The sequence below is a fragment of the Notamacropus eugenii genome, chromosome 3, assembly GCF_028372415.1.
Source record: "Notamacropus eugenii isolate mMacEug1 chromosome 3, mMacEug1.pri_v2, whole genome shotgun sequence".
NCBI classification, from domain to species: Eukaryota; Metazoa; Chordata; class Mammalia; order Diprotodontia; family Macropodidae; genus Notamacropus; species Notamacropus eugenii.
The window spans coordinates 186,398,518-186,424,900 of NC_092874.1; the positions used below are offsets into that span (position 1 = coordinate 186,398,518).

General features: G+C 39.0%; 1 protein-coding gene and 1 long non-coding RNA gene across 5 annotated transcripts in view; one reads left to right on the forward strand and one right to left on the reverse strand.

Annotated features, from left to right (window-relative positions):
* The window catches only part of AEBP2 (AE binding protein 2), a 68,373-nt gene extending 62,112 nt beyond the window's left edge, over positions 1-6,261 (reverse strand). For 2 of the 4 annotated variants that reach the window (XM_072653601.1, XM_072653600.1), the window contains exon 1: positions 5,534-6,261. In XM_072653601.1, coding sequence (XP_072509702.1) covers positions 5,534-6,213 — 680 coding nt within the window. In that variant the 5' untranslated portion in view covers positions 6,214-6,261. The remainder of the gene's footprint in view (positions 1-5,533) is intronic. The other 2 variants (XM_072653602.1, XM_072653603.1) reach the window with 2 other exon arrangements.
* Positions 5,520-26,383, forward strand: part of LOC140533625 (uncharacterized) — a 39,230-nt gene continuing 18,366 nt past the window's right edge. The window contains exons 1-2 of the long non-coding RNA XR_011977012.1: positions 5,520-5,608; positions 21,015-21,137. This is a non-coding gene — a long non-coding RNA (uncharacterized lncRNA). The remainder of the gene's footprint in view (positions 5,609-21,014; positions 21,138-26,383) is intronic.

Sequence of the window (26,383 nt, forward strand, 5' to 3'; positions counted from 1 at the left end):
ACACACACACACACACACACACACACACCCCCCAAGAAGAAAAAAAAAAATCACAATTAGAAAAGCATTTATTTACCATCTAAATGGTAGGGCAATATGAACAGGAGAAATTGATTAGGTCCCTTATTATGTCTGTGTTAAAGTTAACCAAAAATACATTCAAAATCTCTTTTAAACCAAGATTTGGCAACACTTGTTCAATTCAGTGACCACTTGAGACTTGGAAAAAATCCTCAGAACTTCCACAGGGATTCTGTATTGTCCCTTATTTAGGAGGTCAGTTGATCGATCCCCTTTGTTTCTGTTTATTAGTCCAACTAACCACCTAAAATTTCCTCCGTGAGTCAAGATTTTTCTGCCATTTGGTTTAGTGCTATTTGATGTAAGAGCCAAACAAGGGAAATAAACCATGCGCAACAACATAAACCCTGACCGGACATCTTTCTGTCATTACCTAATCCAGATTCTCATGTTGTCTTTCCTAATTCCTTGAGCAAAGGTGCCACAGACTGCCAGTTTCACATTATTTCCCGCCTCACGAATCTAAGAAACTGAACGTAGCTGCAACCTAAGCCTAGACAGTAATTTACCCCAAATACCTATGTATCAAAACTCCAACCTGCCTTGGGCAGTTAGGTGATGCAGCTAGGTGAATACAACGCTGGGCCTGAAGTCAAGAAGTCCAGTCTCAGATACTTACTATGTGAACCTGCGCAAATCACTTAACTCAGTTTGCCTCAGTTTCCTCATCTGCAAAATGAACTGAAGAAGGTAAACCCTTCCTTTATCTTTGCCAAGTAAACCCCCACCCCCTGGACACAACAGAAAACAAGTGAACATGCTATGCTATACTCTTATAGAGCTAACCAAAGTTTGCCCATCAACATCTTTCCTGAGAAACAACCAAGCCTCTACTTCTCTAAGACTTTCTTATCTCCACAACCAAACTGTGGACATTACAGGGACTCCTGTAATTATCTGTTATGCAGTTTTTAGTTAAGGTAGTGACATAAAATTATATTTGTCTCAGGTGCTATCTCACCTCTATTGCTGAGCTCTCGGGGTGATTTTTTGAAAGGCAATATTAGCATACTAGATAAAAGACTGGGTTTAGAGTCAAGAAAGTCTGGACCTAGGTACAAGTTCAACATCTGACACATACCAGCTATAGCCAGGGTCAAGTCTTTTAATCTCTTGGTGTCATTCTGTAAAATTTTCCTTACTAGGAGTTCCCCAGATGGATGGGCCAAGAAAGAAAATAATTTCACAAATATATGCTACTCATTAGGAAAGGAACTGCGTGTGCAGCTGGAGTGCAGCAATCTCATTTGGAAAACACAAGGGGTTTTTCCCCCTTATGTAACATAGAACAAGAACTTCATGCTTTCTTAAACAAAAATCAGCATGGCCTTTCATTTATCATTATATCTGAAATACCAGTTTTGCTTCCATTAAAGAAATATAGTTAAGATTGAGATATTGCTTTTTCTGGCTTCAAGTTCCTCAGTCTACAACTTTAAGATTTACCATTCCTAACAGAAATAAAACCTTATCTTGCTTCCTGTTTCTCAAACAGTAAAACTGAGTTAAGCCAATGTTAATTGATTTTGCCATCATCAGAATGTAGTAAGCTAAACTCTTCATGGCATTACCCTAAATATTGAAAATAATTTAACAGAAATTGTCTCTGCCCTTTATAAAGTGAGAATCTAAAACTAGAGAATAATTTGTATAAACACAAATGCATTCAAGAGCATTCAGAAAAAATCCTACTTTGATGTCTTATGTCAGATATAATCCTGCATTCTAGAAGACTTGACAGAATCACAAGCTGAGACAAGTTTTTATGAAAGTGATAGCCTTTGGGTCCAAGCAAAAAGAATGTCTAGATAGAATATGCATAACTCAAATGGGCAATGAATTCAAGTTTGGCATGCATGGTGTTTTCACATGAACAACACCTCTGAGAGACCTATGATTTCAATGGTCCAGAGACCTATGATTTCAATGGTCCAGAGACCTCCCAGTTAAGAAGCGTGTATCTAGATGGGAACCTTATTTGCAAATTTTAGCTTTAAAAAGTTGCCCAAAAGCTGAGACTAAGTTTTTAATCACTTAATAGTAAACATTTCTGAAATGCTAAATAAAATGCAAGACTTTAAAAAAAATCGCAAACACAAGAGCTTCACAAAGTCTCTTTTCTCCAATTTCAACTGAAGGGGGGAAAAATGTCATCATAAGTGGGGGAACCTCATTTTGCAGCTTTTAAGAAATATCTCCATTTCCTGAACCTTTAAGATACTGACACTAAAAATAGTTTGTTTTGTTATACTTTTGACCTTTCAAAGTGAAAAAGGGCTTTTATTCCTTTTGCTAATTTAAAAGTACCATACTCTTATTTGCAGAAATCTTAATAGAACTGAAAGTAAATTGAGGGGAAGGGGGAAAAGTGAGGATGATAAAAATACTCTCCACTGCTGAGGGTTAATTCATTGATGCAGTAAAACTGCCTAGGGGCAAGAAAATGACGCTAAGATTTATATACCTCTGGAATTCTCTCAGGTGAGTAAAATTTAATTGGCTCAATCCCTCAATTTTTTTAAATGTATACAGAACTTCAAACATCTTATCACTTCCCTATTCAAAAAAAAAATCAATAGCTCTATTATATATTCAAATCTTTAACCTAAATTTTAGGTCTACCACAAACTTTGTGCCTTTTTCATAAATTTTATTCTGACACTGCTGACAGAGTCAAACAAATTCAGGCAAATGACCCAAAGTACAACGGGTGTGAAAAGTTAAGGGAAACAAAATAGAAGCTAGACTGCAACCAGTATTAACAAACAGTACCATTATATCCTGCTAGTTAAAAAGAAGTGATTTAAACTTTATTAAGTTAATATCAATGTTCAAACTATTTCAGACTTAACTCCTCCACACTAAGTCCACCCATATTTCTAACTGGCATGTTGCTTGTGTCCCTTGCCAATCAATTAGTAAACCTTAAAATTTTCAAGTCCCAATTCAAGTCTCATCTCATCCATAAAAGTATTCTGATCATTCTGGGCAACTTCCACAGTAAATTTCTGATGAAAAGATTCTTTGAATAGATAAGTCTAAAAGGAGGACAAACCTTGGCAAAAATTATACACAGAATAAAAGCTTTCATCTGATAAGTCTCCTTCCCCACCACACCTCCCTTCCCCCCCCCAAAAATTACTCCTATTAAGTCAAACTACAAAACACACACACAACTTTGTCATTAATTTACAAGAAACTAAAAATTTAAGTCATATACACAAACTTCTCCAAATCAACAAAAGAAACATCTCATTTAAAGTTATGTCTCAGGGTAAAATGATTAAAACTTTTTTCCCAAAGGGTACAAACTCAATGAGTTACACTGAAATAATGTATAAATTATTGGCTTCATTTTCATTTCAAGATTCTTTGATGTTGTAAGATTGTTTTTGTTGTATATAGCATGAATTTTTAAAATTCAAGTACAGCAAAGTTCCATTTTTTTGAGTGATTACATAACAGAGAATTCATAGCCTGAAAAGGTGGCTTTCAAAAACTTACAATTATTGTTTAAGGTTATTTATAACTAGTCTTTAAAATGCTACTAAGTACAGGCTAGACAGAAAGTAGTTCCAAAAAGTTTAACCCAAGCAAATACAAGTGGGTACTATGTGTAAGGCTGTGCAAATCTTTGATTTTCTCTTTTTTACAAGATAATACCTAACTTTTTCCACTTTTTCAATTCATAAACCGACATAACACACCAACATTAAACTATTAACACCTTATGGCTGTGAAGTATTCATTTGATCCTCACGGACATAAGATGCTATTTTTAGCCCCATTTTACTGATGAAGAAACTGAGGTTGAGAGAAGGAGGGGGCAATCATCCAACTGTTAATTGTCTGAAGTGACATTCATTCTTCCAGATTTCAAGAACATCACTCAAACCATGGTACCTTAAGAAGTGATTTGTTCTGATTACTGTAACCAGAGAGCATGTGGTGCAAAGGCAGAACCACATGGATAATAAAATTCCTCAGTACTGAATTCTTCTAACTAAAGTCAGACCTTGCATCCAGCGATCAATCTTCCAAGGATTCCAAAATGTGCTTTAGTTATGAAACATGCATTGTACCAATGTATTACAAACACTCAAGTGTGACTATACTACACTATTAACTAAACATTAAAAGAACTGTCAAACAAGCTTAAATGGCTTTATCAATATATGGTAAACTTTTATCTTTAACAGAAACTATTTACTAAATATACTTGGCCATTAAAATTAGCAATCACTAAACATTTTTCATTCTTCCCCAGGCAATTTTACACTACCTAATTTCAGTAATTATTAATGCTACCAATCTTATTTAACCCACTCATTCTTGACTGCTTTGGCTGCATCCCACTACAAATCTTATTTAAATCCTACTACAAATTAAAATCCAATTAACAGATTGTTAACCTGGAAAGCATCATTTCAAGTCAGACATATGAAAGGCAATCAATCACAAGTTAACAAAAATGCTAAGTTTTTCCAAAACGATTATTATCTCAAAACCAGTTAAAAATAGCAAAAAAAATCTATACTATTTATGGCACTTAACTGTTTTCTGTGACTGGAGATACAATTACTACACAAGAAAATTCAACCACAAGGCCTCTCCACCACATGGCAAGAAGACTTGGTGCTTTCTGGGGCAGCTGAAATCAGGACACTGTGTTTTAAAAGTTTCTAGGGAAAGATTTCATTAGTGGACCGCTGATATTTGGTACGAGTGAAAAATAATCAGTTAAATTTTTTCTACAGCTCTGTGCCTTCCAAGTGTAGCTGGAAACAAAATTGCAAAACCATCCCTCCCTTCCTCTGCCTTTTTTTTACCTCCTAAAAGTATCTGAATGAGCATTATGGAATACAAGAACCACATTTTACTGGTCATTCAACCAGTTAATCTTTAAAAAAGTGATGTTTCTCCTACACTCCAGCAAAATATATGTAAAGAAAAAGAAAAAGGTTAGACTCTGGCCCGGTACCACGTTGTTACAAGCCTGAATTAAGAAACTTTCTCTTGACTAAACAAAACCCCCAAATCTTTCCAGATTTAAAAACAGGCATGAAGAGTGCCGAGGTCTGGCCCGGCCCAGAAGTTGCGCGGCGGCGGCCCGGCTAGACCAGCCATGTTGGAAAACACTTGTCAATTACACTTCTGACAACTGTTCGTGAACATGGTTGAAGCTAACCTTGGGCGTGCTCGGACGGACCGCGGCCTCGGAGCAGACCGCCTCGGGCCGCCTCTGCGGGCGGCGGCTTCCAACTTAGGTCGGACTTTGGGTCTCTCTCGCTCCCTCCCTGGGACTGTGGGGGGAACCAGGAGAAAAAAAACGGGGCGGGGAAAGGAAAAAGAGAAAAAAATGGTTTGAGAGTTGGCCGCCGCGGCGGCCGGAGGGGCGGGGTACTGACTTCTCGGGGAGGGCCTCCAGGGAGGGGCGCGGGGTGGCACTGACCTGTCCTCCGAATCCATGCGGCTCAGGGGCTCCCCGTCCGAAGACACCTCCAGGCTGCCTCTCCTACCCACCGAGGTAGCGCTGCTTCCGCCTCCCCCGGTCCCGTAGCCCTCGTCGCCGGCGCTGGAGACAACGCTGCTGCTGCTGCTGCCGCCGCCTCCTCCGCCGCCGCCGCCTCCGCAGCTGCCCTGGCCGCCCCGCGGTCCCTTGGGCTCTTCCAGGCCCTCCTTGCCGTCTCCATCGCCGCTGCTGCTGCTGGCTGCGCCGGGGCTGAGGGAGCGAGTCTCGTCGCTGCTGCTGCCGCTGCCCACCAGGCTCTCGGCGCTGCTCTCCTCCTCGCCTCCCCCGCTGCTGCTGCTCTCGTCCTCCTCCTCCTCTTCCTCCTCGTCCTCGTCTTCCCCGGCCTGGCTGGCGCTCTCTGGGCTCGGCTCAGACATGGTCTCCGCCTCGCCCCCGCCGCCGCCGCCGCCGCCCCCACCCCCGCCGTCGCCGTTCAGCAACAGCTCCGCCACCGCCTGCGCTTCGGTCTCCTCTTCTTCCTCCTCCTCGTCTTCCTCTTCTTCTTCCTCTCCGGGGGGCTCGGCCCTGCTCCGCGTCGCTGGATCGGGACTGCCGGGAGGCAGAGGACTCAGGCGGGAGAGCTCCTCCAGGTCGGCCATGTCGGTGATAGCGGCGGCCATGGCGCCTCCTCCCTCCCTCTTACCCTCCCTTCCAATCGCCCAAGCCTGGGCCGACGCTGACCCCGCCCCCGACGCCGCCGCCGCAGAGCAGGAGGAGGGCCGGCGAGCGGCGTCACCGGGCGCGCGCGCACATACGTGCGTTCGAATCGTTGCGGGGCGATGGAGCGCATGCGCGAGAAGAGGGGCGGGGGAGGTGGGGGTAGTAGGAAGGGAGGGAGACGGCTTGTGTTTCTCTGCTACCTAGCCTCCCATCCTCTATGCTGCAGTCCGTTTCCCTCCCAGTTCTTGACGCTCCCAAGAGTTGTCTCAAACTCAGCCCCGCTGCCCGGGCCACACTCTTAATAGAGAATTAATAGAGAATTGGGTCCTTTGAGCACCTGTAAGCCAGGGCAGAAAAAGAGAAACTTACCTAAGCGGGGTAGGTGGGTGAGTGCAACATAGGAGTAACAAGTTTACTTATGTAAAAGTAAGTCACGCCCGAAGTGCTGGGCTAAGAAACTTGCATTGCTATTTTGTAGCAGTTTGGAGCTTTGAAGTGGCTACAGCGAGCTGGGTGATGCTTGGAGCCACTGTGCCTAGAAAAGATTCCTCCTGCAGCGCTACGTAGGATAGGTTGGAATGGGGAAATGAGGAGTGGGGGAAAGGTGATGTTCTCAAAACATTTCGGCTGTAAAGTATTAAGCAGCTGAAGCAAAAGATAGGGAAAAACGCAGAGCAGACTGGAAGACACTGTAGATGAAAAGAAACGTTTTTGAGGGATCCGAGGCTCAGAGCCTAAGTTACACCTTACTCAAGGTCCAGGTCTCTCGTTATATACGGCATGAATGGAACGGTCTTGGTGAATGCCAGGAAGTAGGGTGAGGGAGAGGTCAAGTGACAGCAAAGGTTTGGGGATGATGAGAAATACTACAAAGGCAAACAAAAATCACGTTTGGGTTGGCTGGATGCCAGGCATTAGGGATAAAATATTGAAAACAATGCCTACCCCCAAGGAACTTGCCTTAATGGAGGAGGACACTGAGCAGTTAGGTTTCATGGCAGAGGGTGGTTTTTGTTGATCCTTAAATAAAAGGAGAGTATGAGGCTGAAGTGAGGAGGGAGGGCAGTTCAGGCAGAATATTGCCTGGGCGAAACCATGGAAATGCATAGAGGCCACTCCACCTGGGCAAGATCTCATTGGGAGGATGTCACTTCCAAAGAGGCTGAGAAAGAAAGGTGGTTTGGAGTGTTCAAAGCTAGTTTATTTCTCCTCAAGGTAATAAGTGGGGAAGAGAGGAGGCCAAAAATCACTTTGCAAGGTAAAGAGTGAGGCAGAGACAGAGGCAGTTACAATAATCTAAACTAAGAAGGATTTATTGGGAGGGTAATACTGGTAAGAAAACAGCCTTAAGCAAAACCAAACATCCTGATCCTGAATGGGGAGATTAAAGCATTTATTAAACAGTCCCACAGCACAGTGCTTAATTCAAGACAAAAGGAAAGAATTACATTAGAATCTAAGAGGGTGCCTATCAATTGAGTAATGACTGAACAAATGAATATAATGGATTGCTTAATTGTAAAAAATGACAAAGGAAAAGATTCAATGCACTCCTTGGGTATGCACTGTTGTGTGCATAGGGAACATTTTACACAAAGACAAAATCATTGGTTTTGAAAAACTTGTTAGTTTTAGTACCAGGATTAATGCAATGACCAAGCATGTATCCCAGAAGATTGAAGATAAAACATGTTACAAATTGCCTCAGAAAGATGACTAAAGGTGCAGAAGAGGACATCATATGACCATTGTATGGATTCAGCTAGTTTCACTAGGCTTACTTGTTCCAAGTGTCTTTTTTCCTTTGTCTCTTTTTAATGGGGGGAGTGTAATAGAGAGGGTTAGATGATAGGCATTATTACTAAGTGATTCCAAAAAAAGCTATTAAAATATTATTTAATACACAGAAAGGAATAGAAGTTCAGAAGAAAAGAGCAGAATAATTTTGAAAATATACCGTGAATATGGAAACAACTTTTTTGGTGTTTAAGTTCATTAATTTTTTTCAATGACCGATTTCCAAGAATAATCTCTTTATGGAAAGTACTAGATACAATATTTTTTAGGGAAGTAGAAGTTCCTATTTTAACTTAGTCACCACTGATGAATACTATTACATAAAGAGAGCACGGCAATAAAATTATATTGAAATTATTCACATAGTAATAGAAACAAGCTTGTTCAAATTCAATTGTTACCTCCTCTAGTTCTGAAATTTTAGTGTACCATACCCTCTCTACTCCACCACTCTCTAATTAGTGACACTGGCCTCCTAGCAGTTTCAACAAGACACTCCCATCTCTCATCTAGGGGTGTTTTTACTGAATGTTCTCCCATGTTTGGAATTTCATCCCTCCTTGGTCTCTGCTTCCTGATTTCTTTCAAGTCCCAGGCAAAATCCTATCTTTTTCAGAGAACCTTTCCTAATCCCCCTTAATTTTAGGGCGTTCCCTCTGATTAATTATTTCCAGTTTATCCCATATAAAGTATTTGTATATAATTGTTTCTACATTGTTTTCCCCTCTAGGTTGTGAGATCCTTGAGTAGGCACTGTCTTTTACCTTTCTTTGTATCCCAAGTATTTAGTACATAGTAGGCCTTTAAGAAGTGTTTATCAAGGGACTGATTATTGGGAATTAACTTTATAACAATCAATTTAAACTCAGAAGACTTGAATTAGAGCTGACTCAGATGACTTGTTTTGCAATATTGAGCAAATCAATTTCCTCATCTGCAAAATGATGAAATTTCTGTACTATGTCTCATATGGATTTATTATATGAAGGTAAAATTGCATGATGTGCATAAAGCTCCATATGAAAATGAGCCATTATTATCCATCTGTGGAGCAGTCATGGCAGGGAAGATTGTATCAGTTAGGACTTTTTCAAACTTGTTTGCCACCATGCTCCCATTATCTTCTACAGCTTCAGCCCTCTTCTCCCATTGATGAATTTCTCTCAGAACCTTCATTTTGAGGAATGATCAAGGCCAGCCATGCTTCCTACTTCAAAGTTCTCTATTATGCCCAAGTACCACTCTTGCAGCTTCCGCTCACTGTTATGGATTGTCTTCCTGTATTATAATGTAAGCTCCAAGAGGGCTGAGAGTTGTCTTTTTGGATATCTGTAATTGTATCCCCAGAACTTAGCACTGTGCCTAGTACTTAATAAGGGTTAAAAAGCTAGACTATCTGACAATTATCTAGCTCTTTTGATATTAAAAAAACATGTAAAGGATATATAATAAGGGCCTGAACTTAATGGTAGCAATGAGTGGAAAAAAAGGGATCAGATAAGATATAGATTTGGCAACCAATTACAAAAGTAGGCTGAAGGGAGAGGGGGAAAAATCAAGCATAATTCTAATGTTACAAAACTGTAAGACTGAAAGAACTCCTTTATCTGACTCCATTCTCATTTCACCTGTCCTCCCACTTAATAATTCATTATCGGTCCTCAGTGTCCTTCCAGTTCTTTCCCAAGCAGAACACCCCTAAATGGTGGCAGTGCTTCTTCCTTCTCCATCTTGGTCCCTGAGTGGACCAGTTCAACTCTATGCCATTTTCCCTTATCCTGTCATGGACTTTGCATTTTCAAATCATAGTCTTGGATAATTCTACAATCAACTTGCTCTGCTTCCACCAGGTGTTGGTGAAAGTAACAAAACCAAGCTGATCTGGGACCACTACACACATTTGTTACTTAATCTCAACTGAGCCCTCCTTGCACCAAGGCAATCTCTCTGCATCTCTTCAATTGGTTCAGTATTTCACACTAGCTCTTCTATTTTAATCCTTCCTCAAACCTCTCATGACTTCCTCTCCCCTACCTTCTTATCTGAGAATCTTACCTATTGAACATCCTAGTTCTTCTTTCTCATGTCTTAATCATTCCAAAGCCTTCTGTCACACATTTAAGAGGTAGCGCTTCTACCTTGCTAAGGCCAACTCCTCTACATGTACATGATCCCCTTCTGTCTTCTACAGACTGCTCCTTCTATCATGCCCACTCACTCACTAATTTTTTAACTTGTTTCCCCGGTCCAATGACTGCTTCCCATGTCTAAATCTCTCCATTCTTAAGAAAAAAAAACCACCTGTATAGTCCATCCCTTCTGGCTAAAGTTACCAATGATGCCCTGCAGCCTTCCTAGATTACAAACCTCTTCTTAATACTCCCTTTTCTCTAGGTTTTTGTAAGATTGATCTCACCTAGTTATCCTCCTTTTCTGTTGGTCCACTCCTCAGTCTCCTTTCATACAGGTCATGGTCACTAACACAAGGTTCCCCCAGGGACTCTCTTCTACTGCTATACTATTTCCCTAAGTGTTTTCATCCACTCCCATGGATTCAATTATATATATATGCATTTGATTCTCAATCCAGGCCTAACCTCTTTCCTGACCTCTAGTCTGTCTCCAACTGCCCATTGGACATTTGTGGAAGACATTTTAAAATTCAACAAGGCCAAAACTGAACTCTTTATCTACCTCCCCTCTTACTACATGTCTTAATTCTGAGGGTAGCATTATATTCACAGTCACTCAGACTAACAAATTTGCTTGATTGTCATCCTCTCCTCAGCTGCCAAGCTGTCCATTCTACTCCCTTAACATTTCTTCTATATGAATCCTTCTCTTTGTCACACCCCCCCCCCCCCCCACACACACACATACCCTACAAGATCCCATCGATTCCCTCCGAAACTATGGCAGTAGGCTTCTAATTCATCTCCCTGTCTTGTCTTTCCCCATTTCACAGCATTTTCCATTCAGCTTTCAAATCTTTCTCTTGATTCTCCTACCTGTCCGTGGACTCCTCAGTCTTCTTTGATGAATCTTCATCCATTTTTCTACCTAAATTTTTACCTAGAGAGCTAATCAGCTCTCAAGGAATCAATTCCACTCTTTGAAGCTGATTCTCATATCTACTTATCCAGCTACACACCTTTCCTGATCTCCAGTCTTAAATCTCCAAATCCGTGGGACCATTTAAACTGGATGTTCCCTCTATCCAATCAGTTGGCAGCTTTTGTCAATTCTACCTTCTTAACATTCTTGCATATATCCCGCCCTTTTTTCCTCTCCAACTCTACCACCATCACTTTGCAAGCTCTTGTGACCCAATCCTGCACTATTTCAAAAGCTTACTGGTTGGGCTCCCTCCCTCAAGTTTTTCCCTACTCCAGCCCATCCTCAACTCTATTACCAAAGTTTAAAAAGTCCAGCTCCGACCCTGTAATCCCAAGCACACATACCTTTCCCCTCCCCGCCAATATACCCTCAAGCTCTAGTGACTCCTTATTTACTTCCAAGATCAAATATAAAATTCAGTATTTGGCACATAAAGTCCTTTGTAGCCTGGCTTCCTCATATCTTTTTAATCTTTTTACACCTTATTCCCCTCTAGGTCTCTGGAGCCACTGACATTCTATCTTCCAACTATTTTTCGTTGACTGTCCCCATACCTAGAAATTCTCTCCTCATCTTCACCTCCTGACTTCCTTCAAATCTCAGCTGAATTGTATTACACGTCTTGTTTGTACATAGATAGCTATTAGCATGTTGTCTCCTCCATTACAGTGTGTGCTCCTTGAGACAGGGACTTGTTCCTACCTTTTTCCATATCCTCAGTGCTTAGCACAGTGCCTGCACATAGTAGGTACTTCATAAATGCTTGTTGAATTTTCACTAACCTACTATTTTCAGATCATTTGGAAGTGTAAGCTAAAATACTAGCAGTATAAGTTACTAACATGGGATGCAAGGAGCAAAAGCTAACAATTATAAGTCGTTGAAGGGGGCAGTTTCAAAGTATTTGACCAAGATCCCAAGAGAATGGAAATCTCTGAGCAGTGAGAGAATGTGTGGCAGCAATTATCAGGTCCAATATCATTTTAATATATTTCATCAACACAGGTTAATGGGGGTTTTTATTTATATTCTTAAAATACTCCTTTGAAATATTTGAGAAAACGAGTCAGAGATCTTCCTATTAATTCATTTATATTCGCAAAAAAACAAATTCTTTGACATAGAGTGCCATTAGAAGTGGCACTCTAATCTCCAACTTACAGATGTAGAAGCATATTTTTCAACTCAAAACATTAAACAATAACTATTTCTCTAGTCTTATATCCTTATCAGACTTAACAAGGAAAGTAACATTATCAGTACTTAATCAAACTTGTGGACTACCCTAGGCTAATATTTTTCCCCCTTTCTCTTTGGACTAAGTCCTTGACTTTTAAAAAAGTGTGTAAAAGGTCAAGAACAAACCCAGGACAAAAAAAGTTAAGAGTAACCAGATCTTGAAAGAGAAATTCTTCATATCTAGATAAGATCTTTGTTCTTCCCCTTTCTCTGAAGGGATTACTATGATGACCCCAGGGAAAAAGTCTCTGGATTACTTCCTTGTCCAGTTTTTCCTTTATTTTGAGGGGGGAGGGGAGGGAAAAGGGGGGAGAAGGAGGAAGGAGAAAAAAAGAATATTTGGAATGGTCTTAGTAGGATTAAGTGGTTTTACGAAAGTAAAACTCCAAATTTAAGTGACTGTTGTTCTTGATTGATGAAGAAAAAAATCATAGTTTTTACCTTGTCCTCAACTGTATAATTTATCATCTTGAAATTTTCCTATGTTCAAGAATCTTGTTTTAAATATTACTTCAAAATATCTTGTCGGGAAGACATGTCAAAGGGCATAGGGGACTCTGTCCATTTGGACACCTCTCAGGCAGAGCAATGTTTAAATTTAGAAAAATAAATTAATAGAAATTGTTTCTAGCAGACTTGTGCCTACAGTACAGAGTATTAACTTTTTAAAACATAAATAAGGAAGTGAAAGCTAAGCAACAGATGTCATTTATGTAATTTTATTCAACAAACATTTATTAAGTACTTACTGTGTGAAAAGCCATGTTTTCTACAGACTTTTTTCACTTCAGTTACTTTTCAGGTTCTTTTTTTTTTAAGGTCCATAACTTTCCACCATTTTCCTCTGTAAAGTAATACATGAAGTTTGTGCGTCTCCAGAAAGTTACTCTAGGTTTAATGTACTCTATAGATCTCTTGTACATTCAAAATCATAGCTCCCAAGCCCCTAGTAACAGGTTTATTTTTTTATAGAGCTCTTTATTTAAAAGCAAAACCCAACAGCATAGCAATTGTGACAAAGATTATGAAGGTAGAACAGTGGGAATTAGCAATCCAATCGATATGCAGGTGAGTGAGAAGTCAAAAATATTTCAGATAAATAAGTAAGAAAACAACAGGTTTAGGGGGAAAAGTGATGAATTCAGTTTTAGATGGAATGAGATTTTGGAGATGTTAGGAAACCCTAGTGGAGATGTCCATCAGACTCTTCAAGACATAGTACTGAAATTTAAAGGAGCCATTAGGATTCAATTTAGAGTTTTGTCATCAGCATAGCTGTAATAAGTGAGCCCCTGAGAGTGACTAAGATCACCAAGGGAAAAAAATATAAAAATAGAAGAAAGTACTAGGAAAAGAAATTTTAGAGATACCCAAAATTAAGGGATAGGCATTTTTAAAATCAATTAGCAGAGAAGACAGAGTAGCAGTCTGAAAGATAAGGGGAAAATCTAGGAGAGAACAGTGTCATGTAATACCAAGGAAAAGAGATTATTAAGGAGGAAACAATGGTATCAACATGCTGCAAAAACATAACAAGAACAATGAGGACTGAGAAGAGGTTATTGACTATGGTAATTAAGAAATTATTGTTTAACTGGCTTTTAAAAAATTTGTTGGCTTTTACTTTTAGTTGTACTAAATCATTGATCTGTTCTTTGTTTTGTCAGTGAAAGTATTTAGAAGTATGTGTTTTCCCCAAAAGAAAGGCTGCTTTTTGCCATGTCCCAAAAGTTTTGATATCTTCCAGGGTTTTTGTGAATATAAGGTAAAATAGTATTTTAATAGTAATTTTAATATTTTAATAATATTTTATTTTATTTTAAGGTAAAATAATAGGTGTTACTGTTTTGGGGGGAGACTAGGTGGTACAGTGGATAAAGTGGTGGACCTGGAGTCAGGAAGACTCATCTGCCTGAATTCCAATCTGACCTCTGGTCTCAGACACTTAACCAGTTAACCTGAGCCCAGGCAAGTCATTTAACCCTGTTGGCCTCAATTCTTCATTTGTAAAATAAGCTGGAGAAGGATATGGCAGACCACTGTAGTATCTCTGCCAAGAAAACCCCAAGTGGGCTCACGGAGAGATGGACATGATGAAAAACAACTCAACAACAACATTATTGTTATTATTATTGTTAAATCAAAATGACCAGTTTTATCTTTTGTAATTGTCTGTCCTTTGTTTGACAAATAATAAAACCCTAACTGTAGCTGTGAAAGGTATAGGATATGCTTCTAAATGTTTTACAACATGATCTTTAATATTAAGGTCATTTATTCATTTAAAATATATTATGTAATATGACTTCTTATGAAACAAAATTTAAAAAATATTGTTAGATTCTACATTTTAATCCACTCAGCTACTCTTCTCTGGTTTTTGGATGAGTGTATCCCATTCATGTTCATATTTATGATTGTTAATCATATCTTTTATACTCTTTGTATTCTTCCCCTTTCTAAAGGAAGTTCAGAAAAAGAAGGAATATAATCAGCATTAGTACTTATAATTGAAGTTTGTATGTCCTTTGACCTGGGGACAGCACTACTAGTATCATACCCAAAGACATCAGAGAAAAAGGGAAAAGACTCATAAGGACAAAAAAATTTGTAGGAGCACTTTTTTTTTTTTGTAGCAAAAGAAGTGGGGGAAAATGGATCTCTGTCAATTACAAAATAGTCAAACAAATTATAGTCTATTAATGTGATAAAAATTATTAAGCTGTAAGAAATGATGTTGGATTATGAAAATCTTGGGAGAATTTAGAAGAGCCAAAGCAGGGTAAATTGAGCAAAATCAGAATGGTTTCCCAATTGATAGAGCACTGGGCTTTGAATGAGGAAGACCTGGGTTCAAATTCCTTCTCACGTACATGCGAACTGTACGACTCCAGGCAAGTCATTTAATCTCTGTTTGTCTCACTTTCCTCATCTGAAAATGGTGACAGTAATAGCACCTGGTCCTCAGTGTTATTATGAAGATAAAATAAGATGATATTTGTAAAGCACTCTGCAAACCTTAAGATGCTATATCACTGCTAGTTATTATTCTGGCATTTAAAGAAAATGACTGTGAACAATTTAAGAACTATAATAAATGCGATGAATAATCATAATTCTGGAAAGGAGAGAAGACACAGTCAGAAGACTTTAGAAAAGTTGCAGCAGGAGCAGCTCAGTAGAGATTCCCAACAGTAGGAAGCAGAGGGCAACTCAGTGGAAAGCCACCTGATAATATCACCAGGGAACATCAATGACTCTATGGTACTGGAGGCAAAAATTTTCCTGGTCATGCCTGTTCCGCAGCATAAATGTTTGCTGAATGTGTTCCCGCTTTCAAATGGTGGAAGAGGCAACCTATGGGAAGAATGTATTCCTGTGCATAAAAGGAAGAGCATTCTTGTGGTTTATTTTGTTATACTTTTTAATCAAATGCTTCTACTTTGAAGTAAGGGATCTTCTTGGCCTTTTTGTTGTTCAGTCATGTCTGGCTCTTCATGACTCCATTGACCATAGCACGCCAGGACCTTCTATCCTCCAGCATCACCTGAAGTCTGTTCAAGATCCACTATCCATTCATCTCATCCTCTGTTGCCTCCTCCTTTTGCCTTCAACCTTTCTCAACATCAGGGTCTTTTCCAATAAGTCCCATCTTCTCATTATGTGGCCAAAGTATTTAAGCTTCAGCTTCAGTATTTGACCTTCCATTGAATAAATTTCTTTAAGTATGGACTGATTTGATCTCCTTGCTCTCCAAGGGAAAAATAGGATGATAGATTTAAAGCTGGAACAGGCCTGAGAAGCCATCTAGTACCACCCACTCATTTTACAGAGGTGAATATTGAGACTCAGGGAAATTAAGTGATTTACACAAGGTTAAACAGATACAAAGACACAGTTAACATTTGAACTCTGATCTTCTGGCCCCAAAGACAATGCTCTTCTCTTTATACCATGCTGGGAGGGTGAAGAATGGGCAGGGCAGATGCAACATTGGTGATGTTTATTTCAATTTACCTTTTGTTATGATTATACCTTTCTGACTCTCCCCCAACAGTAGACTATAAAATCTTTGAATGCCGTGAAAAAAGTGAAGCATAGGGAGAGATGAGGTAGAAAAAGAAGGAATCTAGACTATTCTTTAGGCTCTTGAGAGCCAATGAAGGCTTTTGAAGAGATACATATGATTACAGAAATTCCTTAGGAATATTGTCTAATAGAAGAAACCGTGCTAATGGCTCCATCTCCATCTGCATTGTATCTCTGAAAACTAAGCTGAGCAGAATATTCAAGGATGAGAAATCTTAAGTGACACTTAGATGGTGCTTGCTGAGGGAGAATACAGTAAAGGAGTTCTACTAGACTGTGGTGGGGAATGAGGTCTAGGGGCAAGAACAGAGGGCCTAGCAGTTTGGGAAGAAAATGTAAGTGAAGCAGACTAGCGATGAAATCTAGACAGAGCAGCTAAGAAAGCAAAAAATAGAAGGCATGATAGGTCCAGAGAGACAAATTCAAATCCAAACAGAAGAGCTAATTCAGAAGACCTCACGTTGGGAAACTAAAAAACAGAAAAGTAGAATATAGGATCTCAGAGGTTCAGAAGTTAAGCCAAAAAATCTAGTTGGTGGTACAAGACAAAGCCAAGGGCCCTAGACAATGGGCACCTGATACTAACAATGAGAAGGAAACTTGAATAGCTGTCTTTTTGAGAAGGAGCTCCTGCCCAGGGTTGCAATGTGGGTGAGCTTCACAGGAAACTGGAGTTAACAGATAGCCTTAAGTATTGCTAGCAAACTTAAGTACTAGCAAAATGTAAAAAGACCTCAAAGAGAATCCCCAGCATGTTGGGTTAATTCTTTTCCCAAGACATCCATGGTACAACATGAATAAGCATGTCAGATTTGGTGTCTTTCATGCTCTATTGAAGAAGAAAAATGGACACCTAAGCAGGGGTAGGCAAATGTGACTGGTAAATTCACAGAGATGAGCTAATCAAGGTTAAACATACCATGCCAACCTGAAGGCACCTCTGTCCTGACTTGCATATGATTGGTATATTCATGTAAATGCAGGAGTTTCTTTGTCTCAGACTGTTGTCTTTCATAATGCAACAGCCTCTCTTTATCTAAGCTGTATGAAGCAGCACTAACCTAACATCAATTCAGTAGAATAGTTGGAATCGGACTATAAAGAACTTAAATGATAAGCAGAGTTTATATTTTATTCTGGAAGCAGCAAAGAAACAATGAGGCTTCTTAAACAGGGAAGTAACAGACAAGGGCTTTAGGATCATCAGTTTGTTAGCTCTGTAGAGGAGGAATTGGAGAGAGAAAAGATCATAGACAGGAAGCCTAATTAGGAAGCTGTAACAATAGTCAAGACTAGAGGTGATAAGAACCTGAGCTAGAGTGATGACTATTTGAGTGGAGATGAGGAGATACTGTGGAAGTAGAAATTACTTTTCTTAGCAACTAGCTGGTTGTTTCTCATCTTGAGAAGGCCCAGCCATGCTGCTTAGTCTCTATTTCAGGCTCACCTTCTTGTCTGCTCCACTTCATACAGGCTGCCTGGCCCCTCACACTTCTTACCTTCCCTCTTCTTACCTCCTACTCCCTTCCTTTCCAGTTCCCCTTTAGATTTTATCTTCCCCTATTAGAATGTAAGGTCTTGGGAACAAGGACTATCTTGTTTGCTTGTACTTATATATAGCTTTTAGCACAGTATCTGGAACAAAGTAAGCACTTAATAAATGATTTATCTATCCAGCTATCTGTCTATCTATATTATCTTATCTATCTATCTATCTATCTATCTATCTATCTATCTGTCTGTCTGTCTGTCTGTCTGTCTGTCTCTCACAGATAATACGTATGAGAGGCACTGGATCCAACAGGTTCACTGTTATTCTGGTCACCTAGGCAGACACCTTCAGAGGGGTTAATAATCTTATTTTATTCTAGTCTAGTCTTTTCAAAAGGGTTGCTGAAAATGGGAGCATTATCTGCTGCAGTATTCCCTAACAATCCTTCTCACAAGGGACAGCAAGAAGAGGGGGCAACTACCCCTACTTCTTGATGGGGTCAGTCGAGACAGGTAGAGCTTATGCACTACCCTAAATCACCTTAAGCCTTGATGGGGGCTGGCCAAGGCACACACAAATTCCCCTATGGTTCTCTCTGGTTTCCCCACTCACTGACTAGTACCCACTTGCTTTATAGGATAACAGACAAAGAAGGCATATTGCCAACAATGGCCTCACAGGTTAATGTAAGCAGTATTGTCATTCTATGCAAGTGTAGTAAATATCAATTGTGTCAACCCCATATCTCATGGTGCAGTCCCAATAGGACTGTCTATCACTATGATTCTAGGAATTACTATCTAGGCTCCTTGGGACTATTCTGGGAATTATTATCTAACACCTGGAAACTAGACATTGCCCTGACCATGGATCCTGAGAAACACTCTAAGAAGGATAACAAAATTCTCCTTACTTATACTGTCTATCTATCAGTCATCTTTCTGTCTATCTATCAGCTGGGGATGAATTGGGTTCTCTAAGACTTTTGTGGGACAGAGTCAGGCATCCCTCTTCCCCCCAAACCCCATTTGAACTAATAAAAAGGGAGCCCAATTGTAGCCAGGATTTTTTGTTGTCCTTTCCCCCTTTTCAGCAATTCATCCGAGGTCAGTAAAAGTAAGAGTAAGCCTATAAGGGAACAGTTCTCTCCTCTAACCATGGAACTGTTAGTGGCTAACTTGGGATCTGCATATATTTTCAACCAGAGTATCCAAGAAGAGAGTTCCTAAACTGCAAATTCTGGAATCTGTCTTCTAGAAAAAGAAATGGAAGTTCCTAGGAAGGACCATCCTTAAGATGGCCCTTAAAGAAACCTCAAACTTGAGAGTCCCAGGATTCCAACTTTCTACTGAGAGAATGGGGATTTGCTGGATGATAGCAGTCTCTTGGGGAGAACAGGGTTACACAAATGGTTTCTGGAGTTGGAAAAAGTAGCATGGAGGAGCAAAAGACTGAACTTTGGCTTCTGCTATTATCATGAGTTATTTAAACTCTTTGAGTCTAATAGGAAGGGAGTTAGAACTCTAGCAATCCCAAGTTTGCTTTCCTTGGAGGGAGGGAAAGGTGAGGAATTCAAGCCTTTAGGGTAGCTAGAAGTCTGTATGTATATCTGGGGTGAAAGCAGGACATGTCACAGCATTGGCATGGGTGAGAGGTTGCCTCTGTTACAACCTCAAATTTATTTCCCTTTTGAGGGGAATCCCAACCACAATATAACACTATGAGTGTGAAATACTCTGTCCGGCACAAGGGGTAAATCTAGGACTCAATAAAGGCTTCTCTTACCCATGATATTCATTTTGACTTTGAGTTCTTGTAGGAAGCTAGAGATTCTTTTTATCTGTATCTTTGGAGAAGTAGACACAAGCTATAATCGAGCTATTTTCAGAGATATTCCACAGGGAACACCAGATTAGGGCAAAGCAGGCCAAAGAGTTATTATTTGGGAGGGCCTCCTCCCACAATAAACCTAGTCCATGTAAGTCCAGCATCAGAGCCTTCAAAGACACATTTGAATTATACCGGATATGGGAGGGGAAAGTAACAGACTAACTGGATACATTTCTGGAGAGGAGGGCAGCCTTTTCTCAGAAATCAGAATACATCATTGACATAAGGAGGCAGGAAACAAGCTTTAGTTTACTTCCTCTGCCCAGGAAGTTTTTGCCTAAAAGTAGAGGCCACTTGGGGAAAATCTACCCAATGTCAAAACAAAACAAACAAAAGTCAAGTTCTTTAAAAAGGGAGTGAAAATTTCCTTCACTTCCCCTCCACGTAACTCCATGAATACCTGCCTTAGCTCTTTGCTTGCCTCAGTGTTTTTTCTGTCATTTTAAGTGGAAATTAATCTAGTAGCTCAGACCTGTGCATTTTAAAAGGTCAGGAGAGTAAGCCTTTGGCAATCGGACATCTTTGCCTATGCCAGGTTTTGCAGCCAGCCCAGCTTCAGTGCAACAGGCACAGGGGGAGGCACTGTCAGGACCCAGCCCATCTTTAGCCAGATGGGACTCATCAGGCACTGGTTTTGCCTTTGGACCTAAACTTGATGGGATCGATGCTACGTAAAAATCTAGCACTTTCCAAAGTGCTATACCACAAAGGGGGTATAGAGGAAAATGTGCTGGTAAAATGGAGGGAATGTTTCTATTTTTGTTATTGCCAGGTCCTTGAAATGAATATCCCTTTATAAAAGTTACCTGGTATTAAAAAGTTAAATAGAACTGGGCTACTAGTCACTGGTAACTAACAGTGGTGGGAACATACCAGTTTATGCTTAGCAGGTAGAATTCAGAGTATCTCTGAACAGAAGGTTCTACAGCTTTCAGACTGGGATGATGATGAACTTAAACATGCTCAATACACAGGAAACCATGACAAAGTGTCTCTGTAACAAGGACAGTGACCTGTCGTAGAGGAAAGGTGCTTTTAATATGAATGGTGCTACCCATAACAATTCTCTTTTTCTGTTCTTTTCATGACTTAACAATAATTAAGTTCAAATGCCTTGGTAACCTTGTTTTCTTGCAGGAAGTAAATTGAAAGCCCCTAGGGAAAGCAAACATGAGCCAGAGAGACCCTCTGTTTGAGGCAAACATAAACCACTGGGAGTCATAATTACTGAGAAGCCTCTAAGATTGAACTTGTTACCTTGTAAGTACAGCTTTTTTGGATGCTTATTAACTGCTGTGGTGTCTGTGTCAAATGAACAAATAGTAAATATTTAATAAATGCTTGGTTTTTTCCCTTTCCTTCTTCCTTCCCTATTTCTTCCTCCTATTCCTTCCCTCCTTCCTTTCTCCCCTCATTCTTTCCTTACTTTCTTCCTTCCTTCTTGGTTGTTTTTAAAACTAAAGTCATAGTTGACTCAATTTTGTTTAATTAGCTCCCAGAGGAAATAGGCCTAATATAATTGAGTAGATATCTATAGCTGAGAGGACATGGTCAGAAGAGTACCATGGAGTATGTGGTGAAATGATAAAGGAGAGTTTTTTTGCTTTATCCTGCAAAGAAATCTAGAAGAGCTCTCTATAAGGAAGGGTTTTTTTTTTTTTTGTTTTAATGAAGTATGCAGATAACTGATGTCACAGATTTCTGAGATATATTTAAAAATATTCTGTCCCATTGTCTCTATGAACTATTAAAACATATTGAAAGTTCCAGCAATTCAGCATATAATAGCTGAATGGATCAAGCTAGTAAGCATTATATCAAACATATATGTCAAAGAATGTCAAAAGCCTAGACTTTTGCCAAGATGGCTGATATTTTGCTTCAAGTTTACCTTTCCCTTTACTCTTCAAAACAGCAAGAAATTTACTCTATAAGTTAAAAGAATAACAACAACAAAAAAAGAAAGTGGAACGATGTCCCCTTAAGATGATTCTGACAGAAAAGGAGTAGACAGCTGCAACAGCCTTCCTATGCAATGAACTCCCCCTCTGAGCTCCATATGGCAGTGACTCCAGTGACTATAGGTACAGAAAACTGCTGGGATTATCAGCAGGTGTGGTAGAGCCTCATCAAGGACTTCAAATAACCAAATTTGTCTGCTTATCCGAAAAGTATTTCTGTCAAACTTTTAAAGCTATTTGTCAATGCTATGAAAGTTACTATCAATACCCTTCCTCCTTTTTTATGGCAAGGAAGTGTTCATCTTTCCATAACTGCCTTATCATAATGGGTCATATATTCTGTTAATGTTGAACAGATTTATAATATGGCACTTTCCAAATCTATCATAATCCATTTTACAATTCAAAAAGTGCATTTTAGGAATGATATTGTGTGTCAAATGCTTTGTATATGTTCTGTTTTTAACTTTGGTTTCAGGATGTCAGTAAGTCTCTTGACACAAATATAACTTTATCATATTATGTGAGAGTTATGTAAGAATTCTTATCTTTTTGAAGGAATTAAAATTGAATCAGTCAAGTCACTGTCCTACAATCATTCTTTTATATTTCATGCCCTGTGGACAAGTGAATAAAATAAGTGCTTTATATATTTGAATGAAGTATTAGGATATACTTATGTTTTTCTCTAGTCTTACTGAAGGAATCCTTAGTACAACTCTAGTAGCAGACATAGGTGACACTGATTATATGTACCTCATCCTGTTCCCTCATTATTTTGATTCCCTCTGTTAAAGTCTCTATATTTTGAAAGTTATTCATTTTACATAGCTTGGATATTGTAAGTATTGGTATGGTAACATCTATTAAAATGTCATTCTTGAATTATTATGGCTCAATATTACATCTAGGTAATAGTGGGGAGTAGTTCAGTCTGTGCTAGTGCTTCAGTTTATTGGTTGAATTCTCAAGTACATTTTGAAGTCTATATTTATAGTATGGCGATTTGTTGTCTGTTGGTTCATGTATAATTCTAGTCATGTTCAAGTATAATTCTATCAGGTCAAGTCTTGCTATGTTCCAGTAGGTGCTAAACTTTTGTAGCCTGGGGTTTAAAGGGTTGCATAGTTTTTAGTGTTTCCATGCATAATTTAATGTAATCACTCATACAGGGCTTCTTAAGGATAACCTATCTGTAATTTCTGAAGGTGGTGACCTGGTCCTGAAATGCCATTATAATTCCCTCTGTTCCTATATGAAAATGCTTGTGATTCAGCAAAATTTTTGATGCTTTTTGTTGACATATTATTGGCTGAATTTATGTAGATTTTGCCCATCAGAGCCTTTTGATTCCATTTTTTGGATCTGAGCCATTTCATAAGCTCCATCTAGAAGTACCCTACCTTCAATTATATTTGACAAATCCAATGCTGACAGCCTTTATTATTGCCTGATTGTTGTTTAGTCATGTCAGTCTCATTCAACTCTTTGTGACCCCATTTGGAGTTTTCTTGGCAAAGATAGTAGAGTGGCTTATGATTTCCTTCTCCAGCTCATTTTACAGATGAGGAAACTAAGGCAAGTAGGGTTAAGTGTCTTGCCCAGGGTCACACAGATTAGTAAGTGAGGTCAAATTTGAACTCAGGTCTTCCTAACTCCATGCCTCAAGCTTTATCCAGTCTGCCACCTAGCTGCCCATAAGTAGTATCTATTTGTTTCAAATAAATTTCTCTTGGGTTCTGATATGTTAATCATATGATCTGAGAGTGTTTATCAGTTTTCTTTTTCTATGCCATCAATGCATATCAAGTGACTGATATTTTGGTCCAACTCTTTCTTTAACATGGAGGCTGTAGTTCTGTTTAGGAGAGATGATAATATTTATAAGGCTCTTGTTTTTTAAGGCATTTAAAAAACTAATTCGCCTCTCCCACAACCCTTATATCTATTGAGCAATTTTTTTAAAACCTGAAAAATAAAACCTTCTATTCATAGCTGCATGACTAGTCCAGTGAGAAGAAAAGGGGGAAAAAAGCCCATTTTTAGCTATGTCTAAAAATGTATCTCTTTTTTCATTTTAAGTTCATCACTTCTCTGTTAGGAAATGAGTAATATGTTTCATTTTCACTCTTTTGGACTCTTGGTTTATCATTGAATTGATCAGAATACTAGAATCTTAAGTTATATTTCTCTGTAATGTTATCATGTTCTCATTCTATAATTTATCATATTCTCACTTCAGTTTTTAATCTGTCACAGAGGTCTTAACAATTTTCTCTGAAATTTTCCATTTTATAATTTCTTATCACAGTAATATTTCATTAAATTCATATGCCAGTTTGTTTAGCCATTCCCTAATAGGTAGATATCTCCTTAATATTCAATTTTGGGTTACCATAAAAAGAGTTGCTATAAATATTTTTGGATATATAGATCTTTTTCCTCTTTCTTTGAATTCTTTGAGGATATAGGCCTAGTAGCATAAATGAGTCCAAGATTATTCACAGTATGATAACTTTCTAAGTTATAATGGCTAGACCAATTGACAGTTATACCAACAGCGTACTAGTGTACCTGTTTTTCCAAAGTTTCTCCAACCTTTGTTATTTTTCTCTGTTGTCATCTTATCCAGTCTGAGGAAGAACCTTCAGGTTGTTTTAATTTTTATTTTTCTAATGATTAATGATTTAGAGCATTTTTATATGATTGTTGATACTTTAATTTCTTCCTTTGAAAACTGCCTGTTCATGTCCTTTGACCATTTATCAACTGGGGAATGGCCCGTAGACTTAAACATTTGCATCAATTTCTTACATATCTTAGATATGAGGTCTCTTAGAGAAACTTGTTGTAAAGATTTTTTCCCTGGTTATCTTTCCTTTCTAATTTATTTGTACAAAACCTTTTCAGTTTTAAATAATCAAAATTGCTCATTTTATCTTGTATGATCCTCTTGTTTGTCACTTGTTTTGTCATGAAATCTTTCCCTCTTCCTAGTCCTGAAAGGTAATTTCTTCTTTGTTCCTCTGAGATAGTTCCCAGTAATTTTGGCCAAATACTGAGTAAGAGGACTCTGTCTCTTTGATTGGCTACAAAGGCATTCAAAAAGTCCTTTTAGCTTCAGCTCCTGTCTCTTTTTTTCAGCGCCCTTGGAGGAGTTCTGAAACCAGTGAATGTGTAGCAAAGCCAATGACTTTGTGAGTATGGAAGGTCCAGAGGGTTTCCTGGACACTCTGTTGTTCCAAAGATACAATTTGGAGCTCACACAGCATTAATGCCTTGAAGAACAAGGCATAAGCTTTGGGGTACTCAATCCACTGGTCATCTGGCAGTAGTACTACCTCCATACATGAACTTGGGACCAATTCTAAGTAGGAGCTGAGCTAGGTTGAGCTTACTCTCCCTAGAGACTATTGTGCTATAGGGGAGAGTATGCTCTGAGGTTTTGGAATGGAGGTGTTTTTACTTTATTTTTAGAAGTAAATATTTGTAAAAGCTACCCAGTGTTGAGTGGTTAAATGGAATTGGAGAACTAATTGCAGGAACCAAAAAATGGGGGAAACACAGCTGGGGAAAGGGGGTGGAGCTTGAGCTGATGACAGTAGAGAAATAGTCATTCAAAAACCCCCTTGGGTTACACTGGAACCCTGAGGGGGATGCAGCCTGTCCAGTTTTGGGGAGAAATGGCCAGAGCATACCAGAATACATATTGCTGCACGTAGTAACGCCAGGGAATAGGAAACTATCTTTGTAAAGTTCCCAATTAATGAATCCTCCTTCCTAGTCTTTAATCTCTCAGGATTTTAATTTACTTTGAAGAGTGTCTCTCTCTGCTTATCAGCTTGAGCTAGTTTGGGAGCACTCCCTTAAATGCACCTTGAGTAGGTGACTTCCAATAGGTGCCACGACCTCTGTCATTCTTCTGTGCTTAGCACCTAAGCACATTGTCTTTTTCAGTCCAAATTCAAGTCTTCCCCAGAAAACTCTTTCACTATAGTATTAATCATACAATCAGAACCAGTTTTCTTTAATGTAAAGAGAAATAATCCATAAAAATTTTAAAGAAATGAGCAAAAGGGGACAGACAGGCTAGGTGGCTCAGCGTATAGGACACCAAGCATAGATAGAGTTGATAGACCTAAGTTCAAATCCAGCCTCAGACACTCACTAGTTGCTATGATTCTGGGCAAGACATTTGACCTTGTTTTCTTCAGTTTTATCTCTATAAAAAGAGCTAGAGAAGGAAATGCCAAACCACTTTACCAAGAAAACCCCAAATGAGGTCATGTAGAGGAGGACAGGACTGAACAACTGAAGCACAATATTTACTGGATGATATCAAACAGGACCAGTTACTCCTAGTTATAATATGTATTGTGTTTTTTTTTTACTCTCTGTCCCCTTAGTGGAACAGAGGAAGGGGCCAAACTTGGAGGAATTAATTAATAGAACTTATTTAGAAGAAAGAGAAAAGGGAAGGAGACAGAAAATGTCTTATTTCATTGTACTAAAGCATCAAAACAGGCAACAGAAGCAATAGTAACT